At 39.8% G+C, this 16,860-nt stretch overlaps 1 protein-coding gene across 1 annotated transcript; it reads right to left on the bottom strand.

Annotated features, from left to right (window-relative positions):
• Positions 1-8,087: 8,087 nt before the first annotated feature.
• LOC148026153 (26S proteasome regulatory subunit 6B homolog) lies at positions 8,088-9,648 on the bottom strand. Its single transcript, XM_087692057.1, has 2 exons — positions 9,293-9,648; positions 8,088-8,277 (listed from the first exon to the last, which is right to left on the bottom strand). The coding sequence occupies exons 1-2, from the start codon at positions 9,646-9,648 to the stop codon at positions 8,088-8,090; spliced, it is 546 nt and encodes a 181-aa protein (XP_087548183.1).
• Positions 9,649-16,860: the final 7,212 nt, after the last annotated feature.

Genomic DNA, 16,860 nt, shown 5'->3' with positions numbered 1-16,860 from the left:
CCTCCCTACGTTAATTGTCACCTGATGTATACTTCTGATAGATAGGATCCCTGCTTACATTAAACCGAGCTGTCATTGACTTGTCTCAACCTGCATTCTTTCACTCTCAGGATTTCCATCTCAAGTGCTAAATGTTGAAGACCGGCATCCCTATAAATGCTTGACATCATCACATAAGCAGCAGCCTCCTTAGGATTAAGCCTTACGGCATTGTCAAATGCCTGCTTACCCAACTTCAAGTTGCCAAACGTGCAGCATGCACCAAGAACACACATCTAGATCAGGAAATACATCAAACACTGTACGAGCATCTGCCATACACGCACAACAGCCATAAGTGCTAATGAGAATTCTTCGCATGGCAAGAAGCATATCATACCCAGCAGCAATGATACTGAAGTGAAGTTGCTTGCATGTCTTCACATTTCCTACTGTTCTACAGGCTTCCAAAGCACATGTTATTGTAATATCATTGAGAGGCACACCTTCCTCTTTCATCTGTCTAAATAAATCTAGTGCCTTCTCTCCTTCTCTCTGCTCCACATATGCTGAGAGCATGACATGCCGAGACACAACATCACAGTTCATCAAACCTGCAAACACAGTCTCTGCTTCCTCCATATCTCCATACATACCATATATAGTCAGAAGACCACTACAAACAAAAATGTCTACACTATAACCCATCCTAGAGGCATCATCATGCAATGCCCTTCCAATCTCCAATATGTCCATGGCTTTTTGGTCAGGATATGGCTCACCTTTCTTCAAAAGGGTGTTGCATGAAGGCTAATGACAAATGTTGCCTTGCAAGGAATACAACCTTCTTCTTGCATTTATTTGTAGCACCATAAACTGCTTTCCACTTGACCTGCTCAACATAGGCTGAAAACATCCCATCATGCTCGCGTAGAACAAAAATGCAAACACAACGACTAAGTATGTACAAAGTAACAAATGTCACACACACAACTTTTTGGTGGATTCCACACCTCGGATGTGCAGCAGTACAATATCCACCCCCTCTAATCCTGCGCATCCTCCAGATGGGCCAACTACCCATGATCATTATCGTCAAGATCCACGAACAGATCAATCTGTCCATTGTGTATTTCCAGTATATTAGCAAGATTATTTGTCATATCATCTGTCTCTTCTACTGGATTTTCTTCTCGTTGCTCTTCTCTTGCAAATTCTTCCAATGCATAATCCTCATCATCTCTTTTCTTGAAAATCTTGATTCTTTTTCCTGCAATAGGCACTCAAAGCACTGTCCCATCCAATTCTGTAAGCTCATATGTTGCATTGTCAAAGACATGTCTGACTATGTACGGCCCAAACCATCTTTTCACTATCTTCTAAAGTGCAATATGCTGATTTTCAATCTTTCCATTTCCCTCTTTCACTCTTTCCATTTCCCTCTGGATTGTATGCTGTGGTTAGAGCCAACTTTATTCCTAGTTGAGAGAAAAACTCCCTAGCTTCATCTACATCCAATTCACCGCGATCTTGAGTGATCTTACCCACACAGCCATACCTTGCAGAAAATTTCTTCCAATAAGAACTTACACACTGCACTAGTGGTCTTCGTTCTCAAAGGTCTACCCTCAACATGATTGGTAAGATCCTCTCTAGCCAGAACAATATATCTCATCTGCCATAGACCCATAGGCATAGTAACCAAGTCAACTACCCACTTATAATGAATGCATAGCGGATAGGTCGGATGAAGCTCATCTCAATGACACACTATGGAATACATCTGACAGTCTCTACAATTCTCTATAAAGCGAGAAACATCTCTATACATGCATTTCCACCAATATTTCTCCTTGATTTTCTCATAAGTAGCCTACACTCCTCTATGACCAGCCCAAGGACTCTCATGAAACTCTCTCATCACCTGTAACTGGGTCTCTTTATCGCAGACAACCCGCAAGGGTAATCCACCTCTTTTCTTCGGGTGCTTCCAAAGAAATCCGTCCTTGAGAAAATAACCATAGGCTTTTCTTTTGATATTCTTGAACTCTTCATCTGTCCATTCATCTCTTTTGCTTAGTGTACTAAGGTACTTGCCAATCTGCAACCAATCTCCAACATAGAGTTCTTCTATGAAAGCCACAATATCATAGACATGACAAACATGATCAACCATGGCGGGCTGAAATTTTTGCATCATCCTCTTCTGCAAGTAGTGTCTCCTCATCATCATATCTGGCTCTAGACTAGATATCCGCCACTAGATTATCCTTCCCTGCTATGTGTTTAAGTTCTGGATTTAATGACTTGATGTATGCGATCCATCTCAGCATAGCTATATCCGGAGTAGAGCAACTCGTAATCATACCTATCAATGGCAAGAAATCTGTCTCTACCACAACTGAGGCTCCAATAAAGTACTCCTTGTCACATTTGAGAGTCGTAACAATTCCGAGTAATTCCCTCTTGATTTGCGGATACCTCCTTTGTCTTTCATTTAGGACTTTCGCCCCTAACCGAATAGCGTATCTGTTTCCATCTGCATCATCTTGACCCACAGCCCAACCTATGCCAATTGGACTAGTGTCAACTATCAGTACAATAGGCCTTCTGCAATTATAATCCACTTTCCTGAGAGTAGGACCAATCTGCAATAAATTTTCAATTTTCGCATGGCTCTAGTCTGGCTCTCATCCCAAAAAAAATTATGCCCCTTTCGAAGCAGCTGATATAAACAATCTGCTATGTGTGCGAAATGGGGTATCCAAATCATATAAAACACACAGGCTCCAATGAATCTCCGTACCTCTGAAGTGGTAGAACAATACTCCATAGTCTTGCCTATAGCATCCACCTTCTTAGGTGAAGGTTTCCTGCCATAATACCCACACATATGTCCAACAATGACAACCTCATTTACTCCAAAAACAAATTTTTGCCTTGATAGTGTCAAGTTCACTTCTTCCAACCTGGCCAAAATCTTTTCACAAGCTAAAATATGATCAGCCATAAAGTATCTGCATCCCTGCTCATTTAGACTCTCATTCTTCTCTTCTTCTGCACACCCCTTAATGGGCACATCATCCAAGAAAGGCATGGTAAGCTTAGGTATGTACTCACGAAGGACCTTATGCATGGCATTCATCATATGCGCAACAGAATTAGTGGCATCTTGAGGCAAGGTACACATCTTGACAAGCCCAATAGGAGTTCTCATAGTGGTTATGTCCCTGCTTTCCAAAGCCACCTGAAACTGATCATATCCCGAATACAGGTCACCTAAAGAATAGTTGGCACATCCAGCAAATGCTTCTGCAAACTCATCCACAACTGGACCTATACCAACATTCCTGATAGTAACTCTGTTTGCTGGCTGCATGTTCTATATAAATCGGAGAGTACCATTCTTCTTTGGAACCGTAAACCACCTATTTGAGTATGGTGCAGATGAAGGCTCTAGGATTCCCATCCTGATTTTCTCATTCAATAAGTCAATTAACTTTGGCAGGTGTGCCTTAGGCACTAGAATAGGTCGAAGGTTCCATGAAATATGAGGGATAGTAAAAATCACCATAGGAGCAACAATATCTAGATTCACACATCTAATCTCATGATGTCGCTCAAGCATATCTTGAAAGCATTTCTTCTCAAGGGTAGCAAGAAATCACCATTTCCAATTTTTAATTCAGCAAGAGTCTCTACTGAAAATTTATGGCCTATATGCTCTAGATTCCTCAAAATTGGATGTTGGGCAGCCCTCTCTATTTGCTAATCACTGTCAGGTGAAAGCGGTACAACTACTAGCTTCAGCTTCTTATCCATAGTCTTGTATTTTGTGTCAACCCTGGCTTCATTATGATCCTCTGCATTAATCAAATCTTGCTATAAATCAACAATTTTGCACTCTGGGCTAAATATCCTCAGCCCTTTGCTCTATGGACTACATAGGAATAGCCCTAAACTCTGGATGCTGAAATATTTCAGGAGTAAACTTTGTTGGCTAAAAGTTTTCAACTCTTTGTAGGCTGATCATAATCAGCCAGAAACTCTGTTTGCTGAATTTTTTCAACACTCAACACTTTTTGCTGAGTCACCTTAGCCTTTGACTCTATCTGTGACACAAAATCTGAAATTTCATGAAACATGTCTAGGGACTGCACTGATACATTATTGTGACAACTCTGCATATCAATTTTTAGCATATTTTCCATCTCTGTCATCGTATCTACACAAACCATACTATCATACATCCCATCTATATGCTCATCATCCTCTAAAATACCTGCATTTTTCAATTTTTTCCCCTTCCTGCATATGTGCTGCCTGGCAGCTCTAGGCAACTTAGAAATCTTCAGATAACTCATCGAACTGTTTGCTGAAATTCCAACAAAACTGGAGGAGAAAACATTGTTGCCAGGAGGCAAGAACTGCAATCTCCTCTGTTTGTACCACCGTCGTCTCGCGGGATAGCGGTACCTAATGAAAATCCGAATCCCTCATAGTGTGAAAGGTGCATCTTGAAGAGTATCCCTATTTCTAGCATGATTTACACACACAGTCATAAACTGGACTGCTCTCATACCATCTTTACTATGAATCTGTGCATAAGCAGATCCATCATCCATTACTTTCGTTTCCATGCGCATCCCTGTGATGAATGGTTTTCCAAGGATTATGGGATAAGAGCATGAATCTTGCACAAAGAAATGAAAATCCTCCTCTACATCTCCAATAGAAATCCTCACACTGGGATAGGCAGCATACAAATCACCTGCAGTATTGTTGGCGGCTCTCATATGCCACCCATGCTCTGCATCCATAGGCCATCTATTACTTTCATAAACTCCATGAACTATGAGATTAATCTCTAAACCATGATCCACCAAAGCAACATAAGGCATCTGTTTCTCTCCAATTTTTACCATTGTTTCTGTAGTTGCCCTAGCCCAATGACTCCGCGAAAAATGATTACGCGGTACCAAGATAGGCTCATCAGTTCCAACATAATGCATAGGCTGAACCCTCTTCTCTGTCTGCGGAAAAACAGAAGCATTCTCAACCATAACCTCATCCTCCTCCTCATCCAACTCCCCAATCAAAACTCCCTATGTATCAGTAGTAGGAAATGCATGTCTTTTCCTCTTCAGGACTTCTTGGAACTGATCTTGAAACTCTCTTTTCGAGATGCCCAAAACCTCAGAAATAGTAAAAGTCACCTCACTGCCAAGTATCTTATCATTAAAGATTTTCTTCATGTCCGTAGATGTCTCAATATCGGACATCAATCTAAACCCTGGCTGCTTTCTCTCTCTAGGCTCTTGCCTCTTTTCTTTCTTTTGAGCATCTTCCATCTGTCGTTCTGGCCCTGGTCTCAAAGACGGCCTTGCAATAGGTGGAGTAACAAACTCACCCCCTCTAGTCTTTTTAGCTGCATTTGGATTCTCTTCATCCCTCTTACGCTTCTCCTCAACAAGTACATCTACTCCCTGAGACTTAGCCAAGTAGGCATAAATAGTGTACCTGTCAATAGGCGAATCCCAACCTATCTCAGATCTGATGCTAGAACTTACACTAGTCAAAAAAGTCTGCTGAATTTTTCCCTTGTTTGCCGTCTCCATAGCATAGGTCCATAATGCTGACTGATTCTCTGATCCTTTCTCAATCTGGACTCCATATGAAGAAGCATCTCCTCTAGCTGCCACATAAGAAGTACACGCAGCCATATCATCTACTAATTTCTTCATTCCGCATTTCCCAAAATTGGTAGCAAGCGGAGCTCCTGTTTCAGTCAACCAGATCTTGCCATCTTGTCCCCAAAATACCAAATTCTTTCTCCTTGCATCTTGAAAAGATTCACAATCCCTGCAATGCTGATGGTCCGTACTATCACACCAAATGCATCTTCGATCTCTCCTAGGTGCACTAGGATCACTAGAAGGAATAGTAGGCACAGTCAAAGAAAACTGCTCTTTCAATTTTCCCACCAATTCTACTTTAACTGGCTCCAATGTCAAATCCGTTATGCCTTTGATTATGTCATCAAGAGAGGAAAGAACCGATAGAGCGGATGGTTTTGGAGCAGAAGGAGCCAGCATCGGTCTTGGAACAGGAGGATTAGAAACAGTAGGCACTGGCATAGGCCGAGAAACTAGCTGAGGAAGAGAAGAAATGATAGGGGTAGAAGCAGACATAGGAGCAGAAGACAGTGTCAGTGTCATGGATCCATTTTGTAGGCGGGTCTTTCATATCCTCCTCTTGGTCAAAGTTGAGACTGCATCATGGGCATCTTGTTCATCCGTTTTAAGACCCATAGGCTTCATGCGATCCTCAAGAAGCTCTCCTAATTCTTCCTGAAGAGCAGGATCTACAGCTTGCAAGAAAAGCTCAACTTTCTCAACATCCAAGGCTCTTTGTTCAATGGCATCAAGCTGACTATACCTCTCTTCAAATTCTCGTATCAATTCTAAAGCAGCTAGACCTTTGTTTGGCATGTAGGGGCTCTCGGAATGACCACCGTGTAGCCATCCCAAAATCCTCAAGAAAATACTCCTCTTTCAGAGCCTTCTTAAAATCTTTCCAATGCGAATTTTGAAGGAAAAGTTCAGTCACTTTTTACCCTCAAGGCAGGTGTGACAAGGCGAAGGAAATATTTACTCATAAGTCTTGTTGGTACTCCAAAAAATCCCATCTTGATCTCATATGTCTTCAAATAAGCCGAAACATTACGGCCATCAAATAGCTTCTTTTCATTCTCAAGTGCTTCAATCACCTTAGTCGTGCTGATTGCATTCTCTTACTCCAAATATAGTTGCATTTGCTGAGACAACTGTTGTTGATGCAACTGTTGCTGCTGTTGCATATACAATTGTGTCTGCTAATATTGAAGCTGCATATACATAGACATATTCTGCAAAATCTGATTTAAATCATCCATAGAAGTACTTGAAGTAGCAGTCAATGATGGAGTTGAAGTAGAGGACAAAGCAGGAATCATAGAAGATGCTGAAACTGATGCTGAAGTATCTCCCATCCTGAAATTTAAATGCGACGCTTTCACGTTGGGTTCACCAAAGATGTCGAAGGGTTTTTGAAAGCAAAGTCGCAACCATAGAGGACCTTGACTAATTTTAGGAAGAGATACTCTACAAGTTGTCCGTTGATCAGTACTGTATAAGAAGCACCAAGATAATCTGTATGCTAAAGACTAGACTCTTGTTATTTCAGAGAGGAACACTCTGCAGATTGTTTGCTAATTAGGGATTGACCACTATCTTCGATGGCATGTATATCAGTTCTTGAGCTCGCCCCTTGTTGAAAACCCTGCTTTACCCATATGCAAGGTGAGTGTCAGAGTAGAAATGCTACTGTATTGGTACCTGGAAAGTTAGTAGGTGCTGGATCTACCGGATTCTAAAGCAGAGGAGGTGGCAACATATCACGAACATAAACAGAGCACTAAGACAAAGCCAAAGATGGTGACAGTCATGTCCATGCCCATGGACATCATTGTCGAAAATGAAGACTTATTGTTTGCCATCAGCAGGGCCCTGTAGGGGCTCTCCTCAGCTTCTCTTCCACAGAAACAGCAACTCAATTTCATTCCAGATACATTGCCACCAATCTTCCGATAGAGAGAGCACAAGAATGCTAATGTGTTTTATCTGTAGTCTTTTTTTGTGTCAAAAATTCCCCAAATTCTGTTCCATTAAGTGTTTTGTAAACTAAATCCCAGTTTTCAATTTGATCTGACAAGTCTCTTGTATGAATCCTCACTCACTGGCTCTCTAGTTTGATTTGAGGAACACCCAAAAATTGCTGCACCTTGTACAATCTCTCCTTATTTTTAACTAGGTCTTCATAATACACAATGGTATGTTGAGTGCTGTTCAACAGATGCAGAGCATCTTGAGTTACTTCCATAATACGTCGCAAGTTCGTAGGCAGATATCTATGGTTGATGATTGGTTTGAACGAAGCCAAAGTGTTGGCCTCTTGTTTGGAATGCACATGTGATTTATGAGTTCCATTGAGCTGCTTGGTCTCTTGATCATATGCATTTGCGAGAATTGAAACAAGCCTCCTTAGAATGTTCCACCTTAACAAAAAAATTACAGACACGCCCATTCCAGCATAGTCCGTTGAATCTTGCGTTCACCTCCAGAATGTGCATCATAGCGCTTGGTACCAATAGCATCAATCTCATCAATCAAAACTATTGATGGGGAAAGGTCATCGGCAACTCTAAAAAATTCTTTGACCCGCTTTGGTCCATCTCCAAGGTACTTCTGTATATGTTCACTACCAACAACACGTAAGAATGTAGCTGACGTAGAATTTGCAATAGCCTTCATGTGTCTCTCTCTCAATGCCTGCGTCTTTTGCCTTTGCCTTTTCTCCCCAATCCTCCATTTTTTTCTTCCCCTCCCTCGATACACTGCGTTCCTCCCTTTTGCTTTTTCTCCCCAGGCCCAATACAAAGCACTCCCCTTTTCCCAAAAAAGCAGCCTTCTTTTTTATCTAATTTTGTCACCTGGCAGATCTGGAGTCCCAGATGCAAGCGGGCTCTTAGAGAAAGCAGTCCACTATTGATCTGTTCTAAACTCTATCTGGTTAAGATATCAGTCACACTCTCTCGCAGGGATTAGACAGACTGCAGAATGGTTTCCAATCCCAATAGGAAGTGCAGGATTTACTGAGGTGACACCAGCTGCTATGGGTCCCAGAGTGACATTTTATCCTTCCTTACTTCCTTTTCCCATCTCCTTGCTGAGGGGTTGCATTTCAAACACAATTGCTCTGCTATTGAAATTGGTTTTTATTAGTTGAATCCATTTCATGCCTTGGCTCTGCTGTTGAAATTGATCTTTTATTAATCGAATGAAGGGGATTAGTCCCTTCTATTGCTTGTTCAATGGGACTTAAAGGTAAAACACCCCTCCCTGTGTTAATTGTCACCTGTTGTACACTTCTGACAGATAGGATCCCTACTTACATTCAACCGAGCTGTCATTGACCTGTCTCAACTTGCATTCTTTCACTCTCAGGATTTCCATCTCAAGTGCTAAATGTTAAAGACCGGCATCCCTATAGATGCTTGACATCATCACATAAGCAGCAGCCTCCTGAGGATTAAGCCTTATGGCATTGTCAAATGCCTGCTTACCAAGCTCCAGGTTGCCAAATGTGCGGCATGCACCAAGAACACACATCCAGATCAAGCAATACATCAAACACTACACGAGTTTTTGCCATACATGCATAGCAGCCATAAGTGCTAATGAGAATTCTTTGCATGGAAAGAAGCATATCATACCCAGCAGCAATGATACTGAAGTGAAGTTGCTTGCATGTCTTCACATTTCCTACTATTCTGCAGGCTTTCAAAGCACATGTTATTGTAACATCATTGAGAGGCACACCTTCCTCTTTCATCTGTCTAAATAAATCTAGTGCCTTCTCTCCTTCTCCCTGCTCCACATATGCTGAGAGCATGACATGTCGAGACACAACATCACAGTTCATCAAACCTGCAAACACAGTCTCTGCTTCCTCCATATCTCCATACATACCATATATAGTCAGAAGACCACTACATATAGAAATGTCTACACTATAACCCATCCTAGAGGCATCATCATGCAATGCCCTTCCAATCTCCAATACGTCCATGGCTTTCTGGTCAAGATATGGCTCACCTTTCTTCAAAAGGGTATTGCACGAAGGCTAATGACAAATGTTTCCTTGCAAGGAATACAACCTTCTTCTTGCATTTATTTGTAGCACCATAAACTGCTTTCCACTTGTCCCTACTCAACATAGGCTGAAAACATCCCATCATGCCCACGCAGAACAAAATGCAAACACAACGACTAAGTATATACAAAGTAACAAATGTCACACACACAACTTTTTGGTGGATTCCACACCTTGGATGTGCAACAGTATGACACCGCAAACCATCTAGCCTTGACAACTCTTCTTGAGGAGTATAGAGATTTGTTTGAGGTACCTACTTCATTGCCTCCTAAGAGAGCAATAGATCACCCCATTGATTTGGAGCCTAACTCAAAGACAATCAATAGGCCACCTTACATATTATCGAAGTGTGAACGAGAGGAAGTAGCCAAGAAAATCAAGAAACTTCTTGAGATGGGATTCATTGAACCAAGTTCTTCACCTTATGCATCTCCAGTCCTGTTAGTCAAAAAGAAAGATGGATCTTTCAGAATGTGCATTGACTACAGGGATCTTAATAAGATCACAGTGAAGAATAGGTATCCGATACCCAGGATTGATGATTTTCTTGATGAGCTTAAGGGGGCTCGATTTTTAACGAAGATTGAGTTGAGGTCAGGGTATCATCAGATTTGCATGCGAGAGGGTGATGAAGTCAAGGCTGCTTTCAGGACTGATCGTGGGCCCTATCATTTCTTAGTGATGCCATTTGGGCTTACAAATGCTCCAGCTACCTTCCAAATATCCTGATGAATAAGATTTTACAACCTTTCCTCTTTCAGTTTGTCTTGGTGTTCTTTAATGACATTCTGATCTACACCAAGACTCTACAGGATCACTTGGCACATATGAGGAGGGTTTTTGATGTATTGAGCAACATAGGCTTTTTGCTAGGGAGAAGAAGTGTTATTTCATGCACACTGAAGTGGAATACTTGGGACATATTGTCAGTGAAAAAGAAATACAGGCTGATCCCAAGAAGGTGCAATGTATAAAATATTGGCCAACACCTACTACTACTACCTCTCTTAGAGGATTTCTTGGTTTATCTTCATTCTACCGCCGATTTGTGAATCATTATGTGGCCGTTGCAGCTCCTTTGACTGATAGGTTGAAGAAGGAGGCTTTCTTTTGCGATGCTCTTACAGATAGTAGCTTCAACTAGTTAAAGGAACTCTTTACCTCTGCTCCTATCTTAGTATGCCCAGACTTTTCCAAAGAACTTACTATACAGCGTGATGCTAGTGGCCATGGCATTGGGGCTGTTTTGCTACATGAGCATGGAGTGATTGCATTTGAGAGCCGTAAGCCTACAGATAAAGAAATGGCCATGAATGTTTATGACCAAGAGATGTTGGCTATATTGCATGCAATTACGAAGTGGCACCATTACTTATATGGCAACCGATTCAGAGTACACAGTGATCACAGGGTACTTAAGTATTTCCTTACTCAGTCCAATCTTACTCCAAAGCAACGTCGTTGGGTAGCTACATTACAGAATTATGATTTTGACATCACTCATACAAGGGGCAAAGATAACATAGTGGCTGATTCTCTTTCTCATATGTGGGCTTGCAAAGTTTGAGCTATGATAGAATTGCATAATGACTGGATTGAAGAGTTACAGAAGGCTTATCTTCTGGATGAAGAATTCAGCCATATTTTTAAAAAATTACAGCAAGGTCTTATGGAAGAAAACTCGCATTACCAGCTTTAAAATGGCCTTATTTGGTTGAAAGGAAAGATTGGTATTCCTTCTACCTCTTCTTTTACGCGGAAAATTATGGAGGAACTACATTCTTCGCCTCTAGGTGGACATTTAGGAGTTTTCAAGACCTATGACAGGATCACTAAAAGTTTCTATTGGAAAGGACCGTGTAAAGATGTCAAGGACTTTATTATGAAGTGTATGCCTTGTCAGTAGAATAAGGCCAGCACCCATAAGCCAGGAGGTTTGTTACAGCCATTACCTATTCCTACAAGTAAATGGACTCATATTACTATGGATTTCATTACTGGTTTACCTACTACCAAGAAGGGATGGAATAGTATATATGTGGTGGTAGACAGACTCACCAAGGCAGCCCATTTTATTCCAACCAAGATTCAATTTACTGCTTTTCAAGTGGCCAGTCAGTTTATGGAGCAAATTTTTAGACTACATGGATTACCGCAGGTGATTGTCCATGATAGAGACTCAAAGTTTATGAGTAACTTTTGGCAGGCGGTATTTACATCTATGGGCACTAAATTGGCTCCATCTACGGCTTATCATCCTCAAATTGATGGACAGACAGAAAGAGTCAATAAATGGTTGGAGACTTATCTACGCCATTTTTTCTATGATGTCCAAACTTAATGGGATTCTTAGTTATACTTGGCTGAGTTTGCTTATAACAATTCTACTCATGCTAGTATAGGAGTTTCACCCTTTGAGGCTTTGTATGGTTACAATGTGTCCTTATCCACAGTCATCTTTAATGAAAAATCAATCCTCATGGGAAGGAAGAGTTAGAAAGAATGCAGACCCTTCTTCAGCAATGTAAGGTGAATCTAAGGAAGGCTCAAGATCAAATGAAGATGTATGTTGATGAGAAGAGGAGGCCTTTAGAGTCCCAAGAAGGAGAGTTGGTTTAAGTAAAGGTGCCCAAGTCCAAGTACTCTACATTAAAAGATGGATTTAGTAATAAGCTTGCCCACAGGTTTTATGGCCCTTACTGGATCCTTAAGCAAATTGGAGATTTGGCATATAGACTAGAGCTTTTCTCTTCCACAAAGATTCATAATGTCTTCCATGTTAGTTAGCTCAAGCCCTTTTATGGTGATCCAGTGGATATAGTTGATGAGCTGCCACCTATTGATGAAGACGGGCTTATTCGTACATCCCAGAGGCTATTATAGGTCAGCGTGAGAAGAAGCTTCTATCTCGTTCTATTGTGGAATATTTGATCAAATGGAGAGGTTTACCACCTGAGGAAGCTTCTTAGAGACCTGATTCTATATTGGATGAGTTTCCTTTCTTAAGGGATACGTTGGTGGTGGCTGAAGCCTATTGATTATGGAGCTAGTGATGATGCAGATAGGTTTAGGCAGCACGCTATTTTAGAACAATTTTTATCGTGCCTAATTTTTAGAATTAAGCTATCTACATGGGCTTAAATTACTCTTCAAGAGCTTCATTTTGATATATGGTACGTCTCATTTGGACACTTCTACTAGAAGTTATGGCAGATTTGGTCCAGCAGGGTCTGTTTACACAGCAAGCTATCTACTTTGTTTTGAGATTATTTGTTGAAGAATTTATGGCTCCATATACTTTTGAAGTATTCTAGATCATGTATATAGCTTAGGCTTACTTCCGTTCTTCAATCTCAGTCCATATAGTTGGTCATACTTCATTCACTTCCCATTTGTAAAGCTGTAAAAACAAAGTAGTGCTTTGTTCTATCCATCTTTTTCTAGTTTTTGAGGTTTGTTTTTTAGGACAAAAACTTTTAGGAAGGGATGGATTGTAAGATGCTGGGAATAAGGATTTAGTGAAAATAATATTGATATTATGCCATGTCACACTGACATTGGTATAAAAGGAGAGGACATGTAATTTTTCATATCTTTTTGACACATTAATACAATTACAGTCCTTCTCTCCCATCTTGCTCACAGCTTCTATGTCTTCTCCCTCTTTCCTGTCTTTCTCTCTCCAAATCTAGTCTTTCTCTCTCCTCGTCACTCTTCTTCTCTCTCTTTTTGCAGTCTTTCTCTCTCTTCTGTAGTCTTCTCTCTTCTCTTTCTCTCTCCCTGGTTCTCTCTCTGACAACCTCCATAGAGACTCACTAGTGGACTTCATCACCCACAAACCTTGCAACATATTCATTCATTAGGTGAAAGAGGTTGAGTGTGTATGGATTAAATTTTAATGTTGGGTGTATCTTATAGATCATTATCAATGGATGAAATTTGTTATTAGGTGTTCAACTAAATTTAGTGATGTAACTAATCGTTACCCCAACAACGATCTTAACTCGTAAAATCTCTAAATGAAAATTTTAATAATTAAAAATTAATGTACATGTAGCACCCTTTTTTTGGGGGAGCCAACATGTGCAAAGGTGACGACTGGTTTATTTTATGAAAATTTAAGGTTTGTATTTAGGGTGCAATGTGCATGTAATGTGAATAGTTGGTTCATTTTATGTTTTAATGAATGTGTATTGAGCATGGGATATGGGTAAAAAATTCATCAATTGGTTTGTTTTAGCATTTATTTGTGGTTTTTTGTGTAAGAAAAACAAAATGAAAATTTTGATATGTGAATGGATGTGTAAATACACCCTATTTTGAATGAGCACACTATGAAACGACACCCATGTCCTTACAAAAAATCAAAATGCAATCTAGCAGTTTGCCAATTTGTCATGTGAGAAAAACAAAAAGTGATACAGTCTATATTTTATTTTTATGGTGTTCAATGTTTTTGTTTTATTTCTTTTTTATCTGTTTTATTTTTCCCTCCCCCCTCCCTGTGATGTATTGTTGGTTTTTTATTTATTTATTTTTTTTTCAATTTTATGTATGTTTTCAATTTTTGAGAAAAAATCATTAATTTTTGTTAATATATGTGTGGATATGTACATGTTTATGTCTGGAGACTTCTTTTATTTTATTTTTCAACTCAAAATATAAAAATAATTGGGCATGAAGTTTTTTTTTAATTTTTAAATTTTTAAAAATAAAAATTATGGATTTTTTAATCTTTTTATGCTATCATATTTTAGATGTTTAGTTGTTTTTGTAGACTTTTATTGGAATAGAATATTTGAAAACTTTTCAGCTTTGTTTGTAATCTTTTTGAATTTCTCTACAACTAGTTAGGACTTTTTTGAAATTTTTTTAATTGAAAAGGATTTACATTAAAATTTTTAATTCATTTTCAAAAAGCATGTGGATTTATTATTGTGAGAAGACATGTACCCAAACCCTTTACATTGCATATGAATACAGTAGCCTTGTGAGCTTGGCGGTAGGGTCAAGATGACAAGTGCATCCTTACACGCACGGGGGGTTTACTATATATATGTTCTCTATATAACGTGCGTTCATGGCTTATTTAAAAATATCCTAATCTGTGAATTTTTCTTGAATAAAACACAACCCTTTTCTATTTAATCTATAAGTAACCCATTTATATGACACCCTTCTGTATATAAAAAACGTATAAAAATTGTGTTTTAAAAACCCCTTATTTTGAACTCACGTTATATATATATATATATATATATATATATATATATATATATATATATATATATATATATATATATTCATGAGTGATCCCCCCCGAGCTTACACGTGAACAATAGCAATTTGACCACGTATGCACGAACACAAGAATCTACACGTAAACATCAGCTTAACACGAAACGTGCACGAAGATGCGTGTAATCCTGAATGTGAACAGTAGCTAGCATAGCCCACATGCACACAAACCACAATCATCAGCTACAAGATAGTGGTGTGTGAGCAAGGACGATGGAAGTAAGGGAAGACACGCACATGATTGCATGTGAATAGGGGTGAAAAAAGGGGGGTTTTCACGGGGAAAAGACAACAAATTTTTTTGTAGTTTGGGGGATTTGTGGGTATTACGGGGGAAATGGGAGTTTTTGTGGGAATATACGGGGGTGAACAAGGGGTTTTTGCGGGGGGAGGGGTGGCAATAAGCTTAAAGGTGGGTTTTATAGGGCGGGAAGGGGGGGTTTCGGAGAAGTTGAACGGGGGGGAGAAAGGGGAGGTGGTGGAGTGGTAGGAATAGGAGGGAAAATGAGGGAAGGGAGGTGAACTAGGGAGAGAAGGAGGAAAAAGGATGGTTGTGGGTGGGTGGCTAGAAGGTGGGGAGGTTGCAGGGCAGCAGGCAACGCGGGGCCGAGTGGGTTGTGCATGGGACAGGAGGAGGGAGAGAGAGGAGAGGCAGTAGGAGAAAGAGGGGAGGGAATACGAAGGGAAGACGGAAAGAAGATGAAGGAGGAAGAGGAGGAGAGATAAGAAGAAGCAAAAGGATGAGAAGTAGAAAGAAGGAGAGAGAGAAGAAGAATAAAGGAGGAAAAAAAAAGAAATATTGGGGGGTTGTGTTTCTTTATATTTTTCGTATTCTTATTCTTTTTTTCATTTTTTCCTTTGGGGAGTGGTTTTGTGGGCTTTTTTCCTTTTGGGAGTGGTTTTGTGGGTTTTTTTTCTTTTAAATAATGAATCATAGGTCATGCCCCACATTTCACACCTGAGCGTAGGCAAGGGTTTTAAAAAGTTGAAGTATTAGGATCAAATGGGCGCATGGAGAACAGAATTGGGTCTTACACAACATGTTAGTCATGAGGACACACTTTATGGGACAAAAAACAGACGTTCATGCCATCATGTTGGGGGGATGCCTCCAAAATTCAAGGAAAAAAAACTACAAAAAGTTTGGGCATCAAATTGACATGCAAAAATATGACAAATAACATCAAGAAACAACAAGCCAGATAGTCGAAGCATATGTCTCTAGAATGGAATCCATGCTGAAGAGATGGACCAATCATAACTCAGATGAAGGCATCTAAAAGGAAGATTTTCTTTTAGGGCTGTAACTAGAAGTTCGTAAGTTTAGGGAGGTGAGAAGACTAGTCAACCTAAAGTTGTAGTAGAAGGTGCAAAACTTTATGATGAAGTTGACCAATCAATCAAACAAAATCCACCCAAAAATACAATAAAAACTAGCAAAAAAGTACAATCATTTCAGCATTCAGCAATAAATAGCTCAACTCTATGTAAACATAGAAATTAGTTAAATGTAATACCACTAGAAAAGTAGAGCTGATAAGCAAAAGATAAACAAGTAAGTCACTTATTTAATGCCTTAAATGAGACCCCATATTTTATTATGGTTGAAACACTCCATTGCCCATTAGAGACCTATCTCCAACTCTACACATGATGCAATTTTGTGTATAGCTATAAGGCATGAGAGAAGTGTTGAGGGCTGAAAGGACTTCACACCATATTGGGGCATATGAGAATTTCCCATAAGTTTGGAACACGTAGTCAAATCTTTGGATTTGTCATAACTTGAACACTATAACTCCAAATCAAGCACTCTATAGCTCAATA

This window comes from Lygodium microphyllum, chromosome 14 (assembly GCF_053477565.2).
Source record: "Lygodium microphyllum isolate KBCC chromosome 14, Lygodium_microphyllum_v1.1.10, whole genome shotgun sequence".
Lineage (NCBI taxonomy): Eukaryota > Viridiplantae > Streptophyta > Polypodiopsida > Schizaeales > Lygodiaceae > Lygodium > Lygodium microphyllum.
The sequence above is the reverse complement of the archived record's forward strand: the minus strand, read 5'-3'. Positions and strand labels throughout refer to the sequence as shown.